The sequence below is a fragment of the Panthera uncia genome, chromosome E3, assembly GCF_023721935.1.
Source record: "Panthera uncia isolate 11264 chromosome E3, Puncia_PCG_1.0, whole genome shotgun sequence".
In the NCBI taxonomy this organism is placed as follows: Eukaryota; Metazoa; Chordata; class Mammalia; order Carnivora; family Felidae; genus Panthera; species Panthera uncia.
Window position 1 is genome coordinate 9553554 of NC_064815.1, and position 18556 is coordinate 9572109.

The following is an 18556-nucleotide window of genomic DNA, read 5'->3' on the forward strand; positions in this document are numbered from 1 at the left end:
TGAATAATTGACTTCCACTATGCTGAGGGATATGGAATTGAGTTGGTGAGTGCATATTCTAAGACTACAGGTAATGGCAGAAGATTAATTCTTCAGCTCTGATTACTCAACAGAGTCTAACCTTTTTCGTTTGTATAGAGATAAACTTGTAAACATTGGCTGAACTTTAAAAATGGTCTTACTTCCTTCTTTCAAAGACATCACTACTTATCTAATCACGGTGGCTTGAAACCATGGAGCTGTTTTTGTCTTTTCATTTCCTTACCCTTCACCATTCCCGTATCTGGTTAGTCCACAAATCCTACTGATTTTTCCTTTAAATTTTCTCCTGTACTTATTTTCTTCTCTGTTCCTATAGACATGACACCATTGGTTCTAGGCTTACATTCCATCACCTTGGCAACTTAGTGAAATAAGAGGTCATCTTTCCCAGTTAGTCCAGTCAAGCTCCTGGAGGACGGATCTGGGTTATATACCCATTCCTGAACCAAATCCTGGGTTATATACCCATTCCTGATTGGCTAAGCCTAGGTCGTGTAACTGTCCTTGGAGTCAGGAATGGGGAGGGGCAGGTGCCCAGATGAAAACCAGGGCATTGGTGCCAAAAGAAGGGAAAAGGAGTAATAGGCAAGTAAAAACAACAGATATCCAGCACACTCAGAAATTAAAATCCCATTATTTCTGATTTGAAAGTATACCCTGTCTATAGATTAGAGCTCAGAGAACTCACAAAAACACAGTTTCAGACTGGAAGGGATGGTAGCAATTGTCTTCCTACCCAAGTCCTCTAGTTACCATTAAGTGTTCTTCTCTTGTGCACTAATACTAATTTATGCTTTAAACCCTACAACCACAAGTGCAATCGAAATGTTCACAAGGTCCTTGTTTCTTCCAGTCTTTTGGTTTATTGTTCTGCTCCCCCCACAACCAAGGGAATATAGTGGTTAGGATGGAAGTTTGGCCACATGTGTCAGAGACCCCCCAAAAACTGTGGTTTACAGGAGACAAAGGCTTATTTCTTTTATATAAAAGCCCTTGCTGATATGCTGGCACTAATCTGTGATGTCATCAGCAACCCAGGCTTCTTCCATCTTTCATGCTGCTATGCCTGGGGTGGGTGCCATCTTCGTGTACATGGCCCAAGATGGCACACCATCATTTCCGCCTTCCAGCCTATGGGAGGTAAGAAGACTGACAAAGGGAGGAGTGCCCCTTGCCTTAAACAGCACAACCCTGGGACTTATATATATTGCTTCTGTTCACATCCCACTGACCACTGTCATGGTCACATCTTGGGGCACAGGAGGCTGGGATACATAGTTCTGATTCTGGGCAGCTGTGTACCCAACCATGAAAGAAAGGAGAATAGATAATAATGGAAGATAACCAGCAATCTCTACAGGGAAGAAAAAAAAAAAATCTGACCTTCTTTTTTTTTTGCTTGTTTTTCAGGTAAAAAAAAAAAAAAAAAAAAAGATCCCTGAGTAACTACAAATGCAGGAACATTTTAACATTCCACGGTAAAGAAGCTTTACCAGCATGTCTGCCTACTACAGGAACTATGGCTATGAGGAAGATCCAGATTACCCTGAATATTCAGGATCTCAGAACTGGACATGGGGGGATTTGAAAACTCAGGATTCTCCAGATTCTCCAGGTGTTCTGAACAACTCAGACTACCCTGGCATCAGGAACAACCCATACTCTGAAGACTCCAGAACAACGTCAGACTATCCCAGGTCTCTAGCAGACCCAGATTATCCTAGATCTTGGAGTAATCCAGATCAGCCTGGCACCAGAAGCACTCCATTCTCTACTGGTTCCAGACGAAGTTCAGAGTATCCTGGGTCTCTGGCAGAGCCAGATTATCCTGGATCTCAGAGTAATCCAGGCTACCCTGGCACCAGGAACAATCCATACTCTGCAGGCTCCAGAAGAAGTTCAGATTATCCCAAATTTCTGGCAGAGCCAGATTACATTGGATCTTTGAGTGAACCATACCATCCAGTCTCATTCAGAGAGCCAGACTACTCTAAATCCCAACAAAATTCTGATTTTGCAGGTTCCAGAAGCAGTAGAAACTATGCAGGCTCCAGAACAAATCCTGATTATCTGGACTCTTTGGGAGAACCAGACTACCCTGGAGTTCAGGGAAACTCTGACTACCCTGGCTCCAGAGCCATGTCCAACCATCCAGGCTCTAGAAGGAATCCAGAATTTGCTGGTTCCAGAATCAATCCATACATAGACACTCTAGGAGAGCCTGATTATCCGGGTGCTGAGAATCAACCTAATTCTCCAAACTTTTTTGGGGAACCAGACTATCCCAGGACTGAGGATTATCAGAACTCTCCAAACTTTTGGGGGAAGCCTGATTACCCAGCTGCTGAGGATGGTCATGATTATGGCTCTTCTGAGACTTCAGAAACGACTAGAGAGTAAGTACAAGCATCTCCCTCCATTGGGGTTGGAGCTGCATGCTAGACCATCAGGCTAATGGAACCTGGTTGCTATTGTTTGGGTTAGGGACAATTAAGATGGTTTCTGTGACCTTAAGTTGTGGTGAAATTTTCATACCTATCTGTAGATAGGGCCATGAACTTTCACCAAGGCCGTGGACTTTCACCAGTGCATGGACTTTCAGCCTGAGGTTTCAACCCCTCACCTGAACATAATCTTTCATCACCTTTTGCTTGGATAACACCCTCTCCAGTCTTCTCCCTCTTCGCATCTAATCCCTACAGGATATTTAGATTCTCACTGTTTTGACTCTGCTACTTTGCCAATAAAGTTAGGGTTAAAACTCGATAGTTACAAACCCAAACATTTTAACCAGAATTATATGCATAGGAATGCATTTTAACTAAGAAAATCTTTTGAAGATCTAACTCCACAAAGTCAATTTACTTCCTCAATTGTATGTTGTTTTTTTTTTTTTAATTCAAGTTGGTTCCGCCACTCCTGATTTTTTTCTACTTTCATTTTTATTTTACTCTAAAATTATTGTTTGATCATTTTTTATGTTTATGGCAGATTTGGCATATTGATCTTCTGCACTGGTGTTGTTTTCATCAGATTTTATCAATCACAGTTTCTCCCCATTGTTGGTATTTCTTTAAGCTCGTTCTAAAACACTAAGTCCCATTTTTCCTGGCTCAGGTTCTGTAGATTTAAATTTTGTCAAAAATCGTTTTAATCTTCTAGCAATTTTTGGTCATTGACAAATTTTATTAGGTACAGCTCTGGACATTGACAGTGTTAGTTTGGATGACTTAGTTCTACCAAATCTGACTTTTTTTCTGGGTTAAGTTCCTGTTGCCAACAAGATGTGATTGTATAATCAGGTTATTTTTACTCTAAAAATTTTTACCCTGTGAAAATTTAACCCTTAGGAGTCTAATTTGGCATGTACTAGTTCTACTAGTAATGTTTATAAATACAACAAAAACTAATGCTTGTATTTATCTTGAAGAATAAGGATATAAGATTTGGGTGCTCAGCAGGGTCACAATGTCTTCAAGATGTAAATAGGACGATTAATAGAACCAGATCAAAAGGGGCTTCTTGGTAGCACCTGGGAGGCTCAGTCGGTTGAGCTTCCGACTTCAGCTCGGGTCATGATCTCTCGGCTGGTGAAGTGAGTTTGCGCCCCACATCCAGCTCACTGGTGTTAGCGCAGAGCCGGCTTCCGATCTCTGTCCCCCTCTCTCTGCCCCTCCCCCGCTCATGCTGTCTCACTCACAAATAAATAAAACATTTAAAAAACAAAACCCAAAATGGCCTCCTTGGTCTTATCCCCGCCACTGCCTGATTCATCATTCCAAAATATACCTCTGATACTTTGACTCCTTTGTTTCTGCTCTTTCATGTTCTCCATAAGCTTTGGGAGAAAGGCCACATTGCTTTGCTTATGCAGACTTTTAAGAAGGAGGATGCACTGGTCTAATGTGCCAGCCAAAGACCTGCCTGACTGACTTCCTCCCATCTCCCCACCTCCCCTAACCCCTCCCTACCTCTAGTACAGTGGTTCTTGACCTGGACTGAACCTTAGAATCACCCTATTACCTGGGGAACTTTAAAAATAATACAGATGCCTGGGTCCAACCTTCAGACCTTCTGATGTCATTGTCTGGGCTGGGGCCTGGGAAGTGGCATGTGCATAACATTGAGAACATTGTTCCAGATTAATGAATTTTTGTAGTGTTCCCTGTGTATATTCAACACTTTTGTTTATCGTCTCCCACTTTTATCTATGCTGTTCTTCATCCTTGGAATTCCCTCCTTCTAACTCTTTATGTATGAATTTATCCTTCTAGTCCTACCTGGGATGTTTCTTTCCTCGTAGATATCCCTCCGAACTGCCAGCCAGTGTTCTTTTCTCTTTCCTCTGAACTCCCTGGGCCTGTCTTCTGGTACTCACCAGTTACTACTTGTATTATAATTGCTTAGCTGTATCTAAGAAGCTCTGCCAGATTAGACTGAGAGTTCCTTGAGGGTAGACAGCCCATGTTTTTATCTTTGTGTTCTCACTCCCTAGACCATGCCTAACACATGGTTGGCATTCAGTAAGCATTTATGGAATGAATGAATGGGTGGATGGATGATGAATGGAGGACTATCCTTACTATGCTACTAGATGAATATTGATCCATCATTTTGGGATTTCAGGGTATTCAGTAGAACATCTTCAATCCAGCCCTCATTTCGTCGTAGGGGTGATAGCCCCTCGGGCATCCTTGGGAGAAAGAATGATGATTACCCTGAAAGCATTGCAATGAAATCCATGGAGACGGCAAATCCATATGACTCTGTGCCCGGGGCTCCTGGCAGTGGCTGTGGTAAGCATTTGTTGAGATGAAGATCATGTCCTGAGAAGAAAATAAAATCGGTGGACTTAAGGGAGCAGTCATTAAAGAGTTCCAGGAAGAGAAGAATTGGTTTCTCCCTCCCCTGCCTTCAAACACCCACCATACAAAGGTTGAACACTAAGGGTCTAGAGAAGACCAGCAGTATCATCACTTGTCAAAGCAGGCTGGTTAGAGGTTATGAAAAATGGGGGTGTGTACACCCTGTGCCTACATGAGGTGACTGATGTTCAGATTTGGCCCATTGGGGTTATGCAGGAATGCAGGCTCAGTATGGCTAAATCCTCAGATATTTCTTTCTTTCTTTTTTTTTATAATTATTGATTTTTCTTTTTAAAAAATTTTTAATGTTTGTTTTTGAGAGACAGAGACAGAGACAGCACAAGTGGAGGAGGGGCTGAGAGAGAGGGAGGCACCATCTGAAGCAGGCTCCAGGCTGTGAGCTGTCAGCACAGAGCCCGATGTGGGCCTCAAACTACCGAACCATGAGATCATGACCTGAGCCGAAGTCACATACTCAACTGACGGAGCCGCCCAGGCGCCCCAATCCTCAGATATTTCTAAAGAGGGAAGAAATCTGTTTTTTAAAAAAATGTTTATTTACTTATTTTGAGAGAGATAGAGATAGTGCAAGCAGGGGAGGGGCAGAGAGAGAGATGGAGAAAGAATCCTAAGCAGTCTCCATGCTGTCAGCACAGAGCCCAACATGGGGCTTGATATCACGAATCATGAGATCATGACATGAACACCAAGAGTCAGACGCTTAACCAGCTGAGCTACCCAAGCACACCAAGAAATCTGCATTTTTATGTGAAACCTCCCAATTTTTACATGCTCCAAAAAATTAAAAAAAAAAAAAATTAAAGCAATGAACTGGGCAAACAAAATCACTTGTGGGCTAGATTTAGTTTATGTGGCTGTCACTGGCCAGCTTTAGTTTAGCACATCCTAAACTATTCAGACAGTCATCACTTGGGCATTCAGAACCTACTGGGGGGCAAAGGGATGAAGAGGCAGCTCTGTCCTCAAGTTACTTAAAGCATAACTGGGTAGGTGACACCATCCTGTCAAGACTACACACACACAAAATTAGCAAGCAGACTATGCAAACCCTCAGAATCTGCTATGTGTAAAGGTATAGCTCTGGGAAACAAAGGAAACTCTAAATTTCTTATCTTCCAGGAGGAATAGGGACTTGCTGTCTTGTGAAGGAAGCAAGGTCATTACACGAGAGTCAATGTTATAGAAATCTAGAGCCTATGGGGGCCTGAAAAGGGAAGGAGTGTTCAGCCAAGAACAGAGTGAGGGGCCCAAGTGCTGGTTGGCGCAGATGGAGAATTGCTTACACCTGAGAGGGTGGATGGGGAAGAGTTTGAAGCTGGCAGAGAGGAGGGGATGGGATGCATTGTCATGCATTGGTGAGAAACTTGGACTGTTGTTACACGTTTGCATAGAAAACATTCATTTGGGCTATTCCAAACCTTTATGCCATGCAGAATGCCATGCGTTCTCAATGGGGTGGAGGAAGACGATATAAATCCCAAGGGGGTAAAATTTATTCTTGAAAGGCCAGAAAAGTCTTCCTTTTTATGTATAAAGCACCGATACACATATATAAGCAGATACACAGTATATCTGTAGTATTAAAATTTCATGGGGCAGGGCAATGGGGGAAGAGATGTCCAAATAGACTCCTTAGGGAGTCTTAGGGGGCCAATAATGAAAAAGATTGAGAAACACAGCCCTACCCCAAAGCAAGTGGAGTTAATAACAACAAGCAGATTTTGAATGTTTTCTATGTCCTGAAGACTCTGCGAAGCACTTTACTTTCATTGTCTTGTTTAAATCTGACAACCAAATTTCACATAGCCACTACTGATCTCTCTGTTTATAGATGGGAAAACTGAGCGAAGAGGGAAAACTGAGGTTCAGAGGCTCAATGCAAGATCACCCAGCTGCTAAATCGAAAGAGCCAGTCTCTCTAATCCAAAACCTGACTCTTACTTATCCTATATTACTACTGGTTAGGATCAAGGCAAATGTGAAAAGATTCCTGACCACTCATGTTTAAAAAAAAATTTTTAAAGTAGTCAAGTGTGACTTCTTTTTCTGAACTCCTTTGTAGGACCAAGATTGTAGCCCTTGGCAATCACCTGCCCTGTACTGTGCCATCCTGATAGACTCAGGATCTTCATCTATGTATTCTTTAAGGCTCTAGGTGATTTTCCTAGTGTCACGTTGCCTGGTCACAGTAGGCGCTTAAGCAGTGCAAACTGAATTAATAGTAGCAGTAATGGTAAGGGATGTATTAGTTAGCTCTTGCCACAGTAATGCTGCATAACAAACACCTGAAAAAAAAAAAACAGTGTTGTACAATAAATAAACATATATTTCTTGCTCACGCATCTGCGGGTTTGCTTCGAGTTTGATTGAACTAGGCTGTGCTTGACTCCACGTCATGGATTCTGTATCTACAACCTAGTGCCCTTCTTGGACCAGGGAGCCACCTGGGGGCACTGTTGTCCCATGGCACAAGCTGAAAGTGCTCAAAGTGGTGAGCAAAGACAACACAACATCTCCAAGGTTTTCAGCTGGAACTGGCACACCTTCATTTCTACCCTGTTCCATAGATAAAATTCACATGACCAAGCCCGACTTCAATGGTGTTGTCCAGGGGTGGTGGTGGTGTAATATTTGCTGAACAACAGTTGATCTACTACAACAGTTACTATATATATACATGCATATACACACACGTATAGTTTGGTATGTCTCAGGATTACTTTAAGCACATTACATGTGTTAACTGATTCAATTCCCTCAACAATGCTATGTGAAGGGCCCATCATTATTCCTGTTTTAAAGACCATGATATTGAAGCTCAGAGAGGTTAGGTAACATGCCTGAGGGCATCAACTGGAAACAAAGCTGGGCATTGATCCCCAGGAGGAAGTTCAGAACTTCCTGAAATGTAATTTTGTGCATTGTTCACATGAAAATGTGTTCCATTTTCTCTGTTGAGTTTATCTTGTAATGTTTACTGTGGGTTGAACAAAAATATCCTGAAATATGACACTGTCGTGTAGATGCTGAGAGTAGACTTGGTCCCTAAGAAAATCATGCCATAGGGATGCCTGGGTGGCTCAGTCGGTTAAGCATCTAACTCTTGATTTTGTCTCAGGTCATGGTCTCATGATTTGTGGGTTCGAGCCCCACATTGGGCTCTGTGCTGACAGCACAGAGCCTGCTTGGATTCTCTCTCTCTTCCTCTCTCTCTGCCCCTCCTCCTGCTCAGTCTCTCTCTCAAAATAAGTAAATAAAAATTTAAAAAAAAAGAAAAAGAAAATCATGTCATATTTCAAATCTGTTCATGCCTCTTCATAAAATGCTAGAAATAGAAAGAACTTCTGTGATTATCTGGACAAGTTTGTTTGTTTCATTTTTGTGTCTTAATTTTTCTTAGAGCAGTTTTAGGTTCACAGTAAGATTGAGGGTAAGGTACAGAGATTTTCCATACAACTGCTTTCCCTGATGTGCATAGACTTCACCCATTATCAACATCTGCCACCAGAGTGGTACATGTCTTAAAACTGATGAACCTACGACACATCATTATCTCTTCGAGTCCACAGTTTATATCAGAGTTCACTCTTGGCACTGTAAATTATGAGTTTGGACAAATGTATAATGACACATGTCACCATTACAGTATCATATAGAATAATTTCAGTGCCCTAAACACCCTCTGCTCTGTCCATTTGTCCCAACCCCCTAGACAAGTACTTTTCAAACTCTTGAGTTGTAACCCATTAACAAGTTGTGAAGTTAATCCTGAAAAATGAAATGAAAAAGAATGGACTGGAATGAGAATGTACTGGAGAGCCTTTTATGTAGTCCAACAAAGTATTGTTTAGTGAAACTTATTTTTCGGTCATATATGTGTAGGTATGTCTTGGATCTTAGCGTAATAATTTTTAAAAGTTTTATCGAGTTTAAAATTTTAATTCCACTATAGTTAACATATAGTGTTATTATTAGTTTCAGGTGTATAATACAGTGATTCAGCAATTCTATACATGACTCAGTGCTCATTGTGACAGTTGTACTCTTAATCCCCATCACCCGTTTCACCTGCCCCCTGCCCCCCGCTGCTGGTAACCATCAGTTTGTTCTGTAAAGTTAAGAGTCTCTTTTTTCGTTTGTCTCTTTCCCTCTCTTATTTTCCTTTACTTGTTTGTTTCTTTCTTAAATTCATTCTGCATATGAGTAGAACCATACAGTATTTGTCTTTCTCTGCCTGACTTATTTCACTTAGCTTTATACCCTCTAGATCCATCCATGTTGTTGCAAGTAGCAAGATTTCATTCATTTTTATGGCTGAATAATATTCCATTGTAACAAGTATTTTTAACCATGGCTTGTACTTAAATGAGAACCACTGATTGAAGCTGTTTGTACTTAACAGCATCGCTTCCATATTTATGTCCTATTTTCCACCCAAGCACTCAATCGTTAGTCTGTCAGGATCTCGAGGTCAAGGTTGAGGTCTTACTGACCATCCTACTCAGTAATATCTAGTGTGGTGGGATTAATTGGTGATGTCTCCTGCCCCTTCATTCCAGTGAACCCTGCTTCTGTGGGTGAAAGTAACCCCCGCCCAGTTTATGGAAACCCACCATTGTCTGGATATGACTGGCACAAGTCACCCCAAGGTAAGGCTTAAGTGAATAGTAACCAAAAAAATCAACCTTAGAGAGGAGTGTGTTCAAGGCTATACAGACATTGCCATTTCCTTTTGGCCGCTGGTGTGGCAACTGATGCAGTATTTGCTTAATTTACTATAACAGGGTTTCCTTTTAGATATGCAGACTTTTTTCTCTCCTGGATATCAAGGTACCTTCATCAGGACTCGTCTGGTTTCATGTGACAGAAACCCAACTCACATGGGCCCAAAGTGTATGTACCGGCTTGTGTGGTGGGAAGGACAGGGAAGAAACAAAGAATTGAAGGTAGAATTACCTTCCAGGACCTAGTATAGAGCTTGGCGTATAGTAAATGCTCAGAGCTATTTGTCGAGCTAATTGGTGAATGAGTTACAGGAACAAGGGCCTCTGAGTCTGCATTGATCAAAATTTTTCTGAATAATCATATAATTATATATGATGCTAGAGTGTAGGAGCAGTAGGACTGGGGAAAGACAGAATGCTATGAAATCGGTTAGGAAGCTCTGTAAGAATCACTGTGTGCAGTGATGAAGGTCTGATCAGAGGCAGAGACTGAGAAACTAAAAGGAAACGAAAGAGGAGAGAGGCCAGGGAATGCTAAGAGGCAGATCTATGAGCAACAAGGAGTAAACAGACCGATGGGATCCTCTGTACAATAATGTGAATTCAGGGACCTCATGACCTAAAACCATGTCTCACCTTCTGGCACCCTATCCTATATGGCAGCATTTAGCGTCGTTCTTTAGGAGCCTTCTCAAGGAGGGGTATATCTTCAAGGATTGAGTGTGGCTACTTGGGAGGAAAACCATGGAGGTATAGACAATCACACTCTCCATTTGGTTCCCACTAGAGCAGAAAATGACTTTAACTACAGGGGAAAAGGAATAGCTTCTAACTTCACTGGCCTGCTTTTTCTAGCCAGCCTGAGGTTGGGGCCTCTGGTAAAAGAAGAGTCCCAGAAGGCAAAGAGAATTAAAGAAATAGAGGACCCAAAGATGAATCTGGTTTTCTTCATCATTTTGCTTTGCACTGGTTTGGATTCTCAAACCACATACAATTAGTTGGTGGACAGCCTCCTGATAAAACCTCACTTTGATGGGTTATGCTTTGCACCCAGAAAGCACCCAGCGTGTGGTAGGTACTCACAAATGTTCATTTATTTATAAACGAATAAATGATACATCAGCATCTTGTTACAGGAAGGGGCCAGGGCGAAGTGATTAAGACGCCCTGCTTTGGGTCTAGGTGGACCTGGGTTTGACCTTCAGTTCTACTATTTGCTTGTTTTGTAACCTTAGGCAAATTACATCTTTGGGCTTCAGTTTTCTTAGCTATAAAAGGGGTTTATCGTTGTATATACTGCATAGGGTGATTATGAAAATTAAATTATATACTCTATTTTAAGTACTGGGCCTGCAGTAATGGCAGGTATTCTTACTGTTAATTATCATTGGTGGGGAGGAGGAATAGAGTTCCGGTCCAATTCTGTCATTTAATGAAAGTGTGATGAAGACGGCAGTCAGGGTGGGGGGTCAACTCATTTCTGTGCACCTCAGTTTCCCCAACTATTAAATAAACAACTTGGCCGAGGTGATTTCCAAATCAGGTCTATTGGGTAGAAATCGTGTTCAAGTGCCTTGTTCTGACATAGGATGGCTTAGCAATTTTTTTTTTTCATGTAACAAGAAGTGTGGAGGGAAGGGGTTCACAGTTTGTGTGGCAGCTCTGTCAGGATGCTCTCAAGGACTGAGCTCTTTCTATACCTTCTTTCTCCACCATCCTTCTCAGGTGAGCATTTGTCCTCTTGTTTTCAAAATGGTGGCCTCTGGTGAGGAAGAAGGAAAAATGGTGAAAGGTAAAAGGTGAAACTAGGCAGACTGTCACCTTTCGAAAAGCATTCCTGGAGCTCTATGTCTCACTGGCCAGAATGGGGTTACAAGTCCATCTTTAACCACAAAGGAAGCCAGGAGAATTTTAACTGAGCACAGTGCCCACACAGGAAAGGTGGCTTCTGGGGGTATGGGAAAAATGGAGGGCGGATATGAGGAGGCAGACAAATGGCAGGGCATGACCCAAGGCAGTCAGGAGATAATAATTATATTGCTATAAATTCTTTTTTGAGAGAGAGTGCATGCATGAGCAGGGGAGATGGGCAGAGAGAGAGAAAGAGAGAATCCCAAGCAGGCTCCATGCTCAGCACAGAGCCCCACACAGGGCTCGATTCCACAACCTGATCAGAAATCAAGAGTCAGACACTCAAATGACTGAGCCACCCAGGTGCCCCATTAATTGTATTACTGTAAAACTGTCTGGATTTATACAGGCAGGAAAAATTATATACATATAAAATACAAGTTTTAGGCCAGGGGCACCAAATTAAAAAAGGAAAATCTTGCCCTTTGATTATGAGTCGCTTAGAAGAATCTCTGCCTTCTGTTTCTAGAACCCTATTGTCTTTAATGAAGGATTCTGTTTCCAATTTCTTACCTAGCTACCAAGACAGAAGTCCTACAGGAAAACACACCTTTGCATGAGGAGAACCCTCTGTACAGATGTAGGGAGTTATGTTATGATTTGTGTAGGACTGGCTTTGGCAATCTCATCCTTGTCTTTTAAAAAGTGTGAAGGGGGCATCCCTCTGTGATCGTCATCATATTTCCTGGTGGCTCCTGACGATGTCAGTGTGACTGCTCTATGAGGTCTTTGGAAGGCCACTCCAGGGGAGAACAAACCTTGGAGGAGGCAAGAGATGCTTTCTGATGACCAACTGAATGAAATCATCGTCGAGGCAGAGAATGTTCCATCTCGGGTTGTTCCAGAAAAGACACCAGTGAACTCAAGCTTCAGTATGGTCTCATCCATTTCTGACATCGATGTGACAGACTCTCAGAGTTTTGGCAACCCAAATGACAAAAAGAGCAAGCAGTTGTTGAGGTTTTCCACATCTTTGGATGAATCATTTCTTCAGACCCTTCATCGTAGCCCAGGAAGTGTGGGCATAGACACTTCACATGAAAACATTCAAGGTGGTGAGACACTGGGGGAAAGGAGTTAGGAAGGGCATGAGGAAGGCCTCCAAGCTGTCCACAAGGTTTTTTACTTTTAAGACATGAAATAGGTTGAAGTTTGGTGGATGATCTAAGCACGCTACGGATGGACCCAGGAAGGGGTCACTTTGGGAGCACCTAACACCTAAAAAGGAGTTTACCATGACCAAGCTCATTTTCTTTCTTCTTATTTTTTTTAAAGTTTACTTATTTTTGAGAGAGCACAAGTGGGGGAGAAGGAGAGAGAGGGGAACAGAGGATCCGAAGCTGGCTCCGTGCAGACAGCAACAAGCCCAATGTGGGACTCGAACTCAAGAACTGCAAGACCATAAGCTGAAGTCAGACGCTCAACTGACTGAGCCACTCAGGCACCTCCCCCGCCCCCCAAGCTCACTTTCTGTGCCTGGCAGTCTGCCAAGCACTTCCTTTTTTTTCCATCGAATTTAGTTTTACTTATTCCCCACACTTTGAGGCTGGCACATTTGTCGCTTCCATTTGCTTGATGAGCAATTAAATGACCTGGCAGAACCAGGGCCCAAATACAGGTCTGTCTGGCCTGATGCCTTAACTGCTGTCCTGCTTTAGTCCATTTTCTCCCCACCCCGGATTTGGCAACATAGGATGGCCCTTATTGCCAAGTCCGCCATGACACCAGGTCTTAGCTGATACTGCCTCCCTGCCTTTCTGCTCCTGAGGCCAAACAGTGGTTTCTCAGCTGCTTGTGTCTGTTTCATCTCATAATGCTCCAGTCATGAAGTCCAGGCATTGTCAGTGATTTCTAAGAGGGGAAAAAATCCATTCTCACTAAAGCATTTTGTGGGTTTAGCCCCTTTATTGAAGATTGGGGTGTCTCCTCTCATGCTGCTGTCTCCCCACATCACTGTGTTCTTTCCTCCTCCTCCTAGTCCTTTCTTCCTCTCTGTCTAGCCCCCTGTCCCTCTCAGGAGAGACACAAATTCCTTGTCTTCAGCAGAGTGAGTTGGTGGCCCTCTTTTGGGGACTTCCTTTTCACCCCAACTAGGTCAATTGTGGAGTTCCAGCTCCATAACTCAACCAGGGAGCCAGACCATTCTGTTGTTACCCCAGTGGTAGTCTCCCAACTGGCTTCCTCATTGTTACAAGATGGTGACAGCAGTTTCAGGCTTCACATGTGGCCACAACAACATCCAGAGGAAGAAGAATCTGTCATTTTCTTGTTTTTGTTTTTCTTTTTTGAGAAGGAAGAAGCCTTTTCCAAGAAACTCCTCAGCAGACCATGCATCGCAGAACATTGGCCAACATTTTGTTACATGCTCATGCCTAAATCAGTCACCTGCAACAATCAGTGTGGACTCATGGGACTCACGCCCTGTGCCTGAAGATGAGTCCCACCCTGCAGAAGCTCACGGCCTTGGGACAGAGGGGGTAGATTCCCAAACAAAATCAGTATTCTTTTAAAAAGGAACGATAACTTGGGTAGATGGCCAGCAGTATCTGTTGATACTGAAAAGATTGGGGACTCGTTTCAGGGGGCAGGAGAGCATATATGACAACAGTCAAGAAATGTAAAGAAGATAATGCTCAGTCCATTAAGTGTCTGACTCCGGCTCAGGTCATGATCTCGAGGTCCATGAGCCTGGGCCCTGCATCAGGCTCTGTGCTGACAGCTCGGAGCCTGGAGCCTGCTTCACATTCTGTGTCTCCCTCCCTCTCTCTCTCTCTCTGCCCCTCTCCCTGCTCTTGTGCTCTCTCTCTCTCAAAAATGAAAAAACATTAAAAAAATTTTTTTTAATGTAAATAAGATGCCTGGGCCTAGAGTACAGGGGTCAAGAGAAAATGGTGCAGGCAATCAAGTGAGGGAGGACAGTGAGCCTGGCCAGATGTGCAGGGGCTTGTTGGCTTCATTGGATATTTGTCATTGAAAAAAAGGAAAATATCAAATGTTGCATGCAAACATTATCATTTGCTTTGACTTTGAGAAATACGCCATGTTGCCATTTTGTTTTCATTTCTGGCTTTTGAGATCATTGAGTCCATATATTCTTTCCTTATGCCCTTATAACAACATGCTCTAAGTTCAGTGCTATCTTTTGAAATGCTGGTATTCTGTGAAAGAAACAGACTGAAACTCCATTTATTTTCCTCCACAGGACAAAAGTTAATCGCATCTTTGATACCAATGACCTCTAGAGACAGAATTAAAGCCATCAGGAATCAGCCAAGAACCATGGAAGAGAAAAGGAACCTTAAGTATGGACCCAAAGCTTTTCTTCTTTCCCAGATTTCATGTGAACCTCAGTCTTCTACTTTTGCCCCATCTCAGAAAGATAAGATAAGAAATAAATTCAAGAGAAAGGACAGTCTTGCTACAGAAGAATTCCAAATAATCTGTATAGATACTCCTCTGTCCTCTCAGCAGGAGAGCAGGCTATGCTTAGTGATGTGCTTTGAAAAGGTGGAGTATGAAAAGCAAGGGAGAGAAACGTTCCAGTGATGAGGTCTAGTTTACACTCCCCTTCAGCCAGGCGATCAAGGTTAGCATTGCCAGAGATATGTGGTCAGAAGAGCACATTCCCTCTGTGGTATTCTCTCCTAAAGACTGTAACCCCAGTGTCACCAGAGGAAAAAATCAGGCAACCCCTAATAGAGGGACATTCTGCAAAATACCTGACCAGTACGTCTCAAAATTGTCAAGGTCATTAAAAATAAGGGAAGTCTGGGGCACCCCGGTGGCTCAGTCAATTAAGCATCTGACTCTAGATTTCGACTCAGGTCATGATCTCATGGTTCATGAGTCTGAGCCCCTGCATCGGGCTCCACACTGTGTGAAGTCTGCTTAAAAATTCTCTCTCTCTGCCCTTCCCCATCTCTCTTTGTCTCTCAAAGTAAATAAGTAAACTTAAAAAAAAGTCTGAAAAATTGTCAGAGACTAGAGGATTCTTTTTTTTAATTAAAAATTTTTTTTTATTTTTTTATTTTAGAGAGAGTGAGCATGAGTGGGGGAGGGGTAGAAGGAGAGAGAGAATCTTGAGCAAGCTCCACGCTCAGCATGGAGCCTGACTTGGGGTTTGATCCCACGATCGTGGGATCATGACCTGAGCCAAATCAAGCAGACTAGAGGATCCTAAAGTGACATGACAACTAAATGCAATGTGGCATGGGATCCTGGAATAGAACACAGCATTCATGGAAGAATAAGTGAAATCAGAATCGTGTGAAGTTTAGGTAATTGTAGTATGCTAACATTGGTTTCTAATTTTGACAAACTATGACGGAAATGTAAGATGTTAATAGGAGAAAATGGTGAGTAGCGTATAGGAATTTTCTGTAGTTTTTTCAACTTTTCTACAAATCTTGAATTACTCTAAAATTCAAAGTTTACAAAAAGGAGGAGGAGGAGGAGGAGGAGACCTCAAAAGCTTCCTAAGGCTAAGAATTAAAAAAAAACAAGAGTGAAAGAGTGAGGGCTGTTTTAGGCTTCAGACTACTTCACATTTACTGTTCTTCAGCCTTTTTCTTTTTTTTTTTATGTTTATTTTTGAGAGAGAGAAAGAATATGTGAGCCGGAGAGGGGCAGAGAGAGAGAGAGAGAGAGAGGGAGACAGAGGATCGGAAGCAGGCTCTGCGCTGTCAGCACAGAGCCCAATGTGGGGCTCAAACTCAGGTTTGTGACCTGAGCTGATGTCGCATGCTTAGCCGACTGAGCCACCCAGGTGCCCCACGGCCTTTTTCTTTTGCAACTTGTCATCTTGGCAGAAACTAGGAGAGTGGATGCAACAATTGCTATAAATAAATCAATAATGCATTTGTTCTGGGGTTGCAAAGATAACTTGCAAAGTCTGACAGCGGAGATGAATTTGTCAACAAGAAACGTACACATGAGAAAGAGGAAATCAGGCCAAGTCAAGGTAGAGGAGAATGCAATGACAGGACTAGCTGGAGTGATACAGGCTGCCTGGGCAAAGCAGGAGGCCATGTGGACCAGGCTGTGGAGATGATGATGTGGGGATGGGCATTTGGGTGGATAAAGAAAACCAGGAAAGGACCAGAGCAAAGTAGCTGCGATGAATTCATGGAAAGGTAAAGATGCCAACTGTGGCTGGATCTTTTAAAAACACTCCTCCATTTCTAATGTTTTTATTTTATTTTTGAGAGAGAGAGTGTGCATGTGTGCACACACAAGCAGGGGAGGGGCAGAGAGAGAGGGAGACCGAGGATCCAATGGAGGCTCTGCACTGACAGCAGAGAGCCTAGCACGGGGCTTGAACTCACCAACCTTGAGGTCTTGACCTGAGCCGAAGTCAGATTCTTAACTGACTGAGCCACCCAGGCGCCCCTACAGTCTTCCATTTCAAACTCTGCATGCCTGCCTCTGTCATGGAATAAGGGTCTTGTGAGGGCCCCAAAGACTTTACAGCAGGATTTTTCAACCCCAGTATGCCTGATATTGGAGGATGGATCATTCTCTGTTGTGGGGGACTGTCCAGTTTATTGTAGGGGGTTTAGCACATCTCTGGTCTCTACCCACTAGAGGTCAGTAGCAAACCTCTCTCCCCTAGGTTTTTGACAATCAAAAATGTCTCCAGACTTTGCCAAATTGTTCCTTGGGGGGCAAAATCTCCCTAGGTTGAGAACCACTCAAGGGTGATGACTTATAGGACCCTTCTGCCTCCCCCTGCAACAGTTATCACTCATACCCTCTGCCCTTCCCCCTGCTCTTTCCATTCCAGCCATCCTGGCCTCCTTGGGGGTCTCATGTTGGCTGTTCCCTCTGCCACGGAGCAGTCCCTTATCCATACAACTAACCCCTGCCCTCCTTCAAGATTTTGCTCAAATATCATGCTATTTCAAATTATAACACAGTCCCCATCCCAGTATTTCCCATCGCCTTATCCTGTTCTATTTCCCTTTTTCTTTCCATAGTATAAATCACCGTTTCTTTATTGTCTTTCCCTTCCAACTAGGATATCTTCTCCATGAGGCAGGGAAATCATTCTCTTTGTCTCACTACCTGGGTTGTGCCTAGTACACCATAGACACTCAGTAAATATTTGGGGAATGCAACAATTACGGCATTGGTATCTCTCCCTTTCTTCTGGCATTCCCCACAGGAAAATGGTTGACAAAGAGAAAAGTAAGCAATCCCACCGTATCCTTGAGCTCAACTGCTGTGCTCAGTGTCTGAACTCCATTTCACGGGTAAGAGGCCTTTATTGCAGTCAACAAAATGGGCATGATAAGGGGTAAAAAGGTACCCCTTGCAGAGTGGGACGAAAGGTACCCAAGGGGAAGAGGAACCAAAATTCAGGGCTGTTTCATTGAAAGCCATAGAAATTGGGTTGGTCTAGGTGCAGAGAAACCAGGTGGGCATGCCAAGGTGTATAAGAGGTTGCTGAGTTATTTGGACAGCATAGCTATTGTGAACGTCACCTTCAACAGCAAACCTGGGATATAGGAGAATAATATAGGAGAATAATAATAGGAGAATAATAGCACTCACCTGGAAGAGTGGCCTGTCAGATTAAATGAGATAACGTTTGCAAACACGCTGAGCGCATGCCTGGCACGTTATAACACTCTGAAAATAGTGGCCGTTTTTGCTAGGATGGGACCTGCTCATAGGTGTTTGTTGAGTGACTGTCTACCACATGCTTTGTGCCCCTACCCCAGGCTTACCGTAGATCTAAGAACAGCCTGTCAGAACTGCTCAGTTACATCAGCCTATGGCAGAAGACGTTCAAGGTCATTGGAGGCAAGTTTGGAACGAGCGTCCTCTCTTATTTTAACTTTCTGAGGTGGCTTTTGAAGTTCAACATTTTCTCGTTCATCGTGACCTTCAGCTTCATCATCATCCCTCAGTTTACTGTGCCTGAAAAGAACACCCTCCAATTCACCGGATTGGAATTTTTCACTGGGGCGGTAAGTTCTCCCATTTCCCCCC

The 18556-nt window shown here is 43.1% G+C and overlaps 1 protein-coding gene across 2 annotated transcripts in view; it reads left to right on the forward strand.

Annotated features, from left to right (window-relative positions):
* The first annotated feature begins 1463 nt into the window (after positions 1–1463).
* The window catches only part of TMC5 (transmembrane channel like 5), a 50153-nt gene continuing 33060 nt past the window's right edge, over positions 1464–18556 (forward strand). The window contains exons 1-6 of one of the 2 annotated variants that reach the window (XM_049638337.1): positions 1464–2438; positions 4669–4838; positions 9488–9577; positions 14766–14865; positions 17727–17814; positions 18286–18534. In XM_049638337.1, coding sequence (XP_049494294.1) covers positions 1540–2438; positions 4669–4838; positions 9488–9577; positions 14766–14865; positions 17727–17814; positions 18286–18534 — 1596 coding nt within the window. In that variant the 5' untranslated portion in view covers positions 1464–1539. Of the gene's footprint in view, positions 2439–4668; positions 4839–9487; positions 9578–12064; positions 12616–14765; positions 14866–17726; positions 17815–18285; positions 18535–18556 lie in introns of those variants that run through there. The other variant, XM_049638338.1, reaches the window with a different exon arrangement.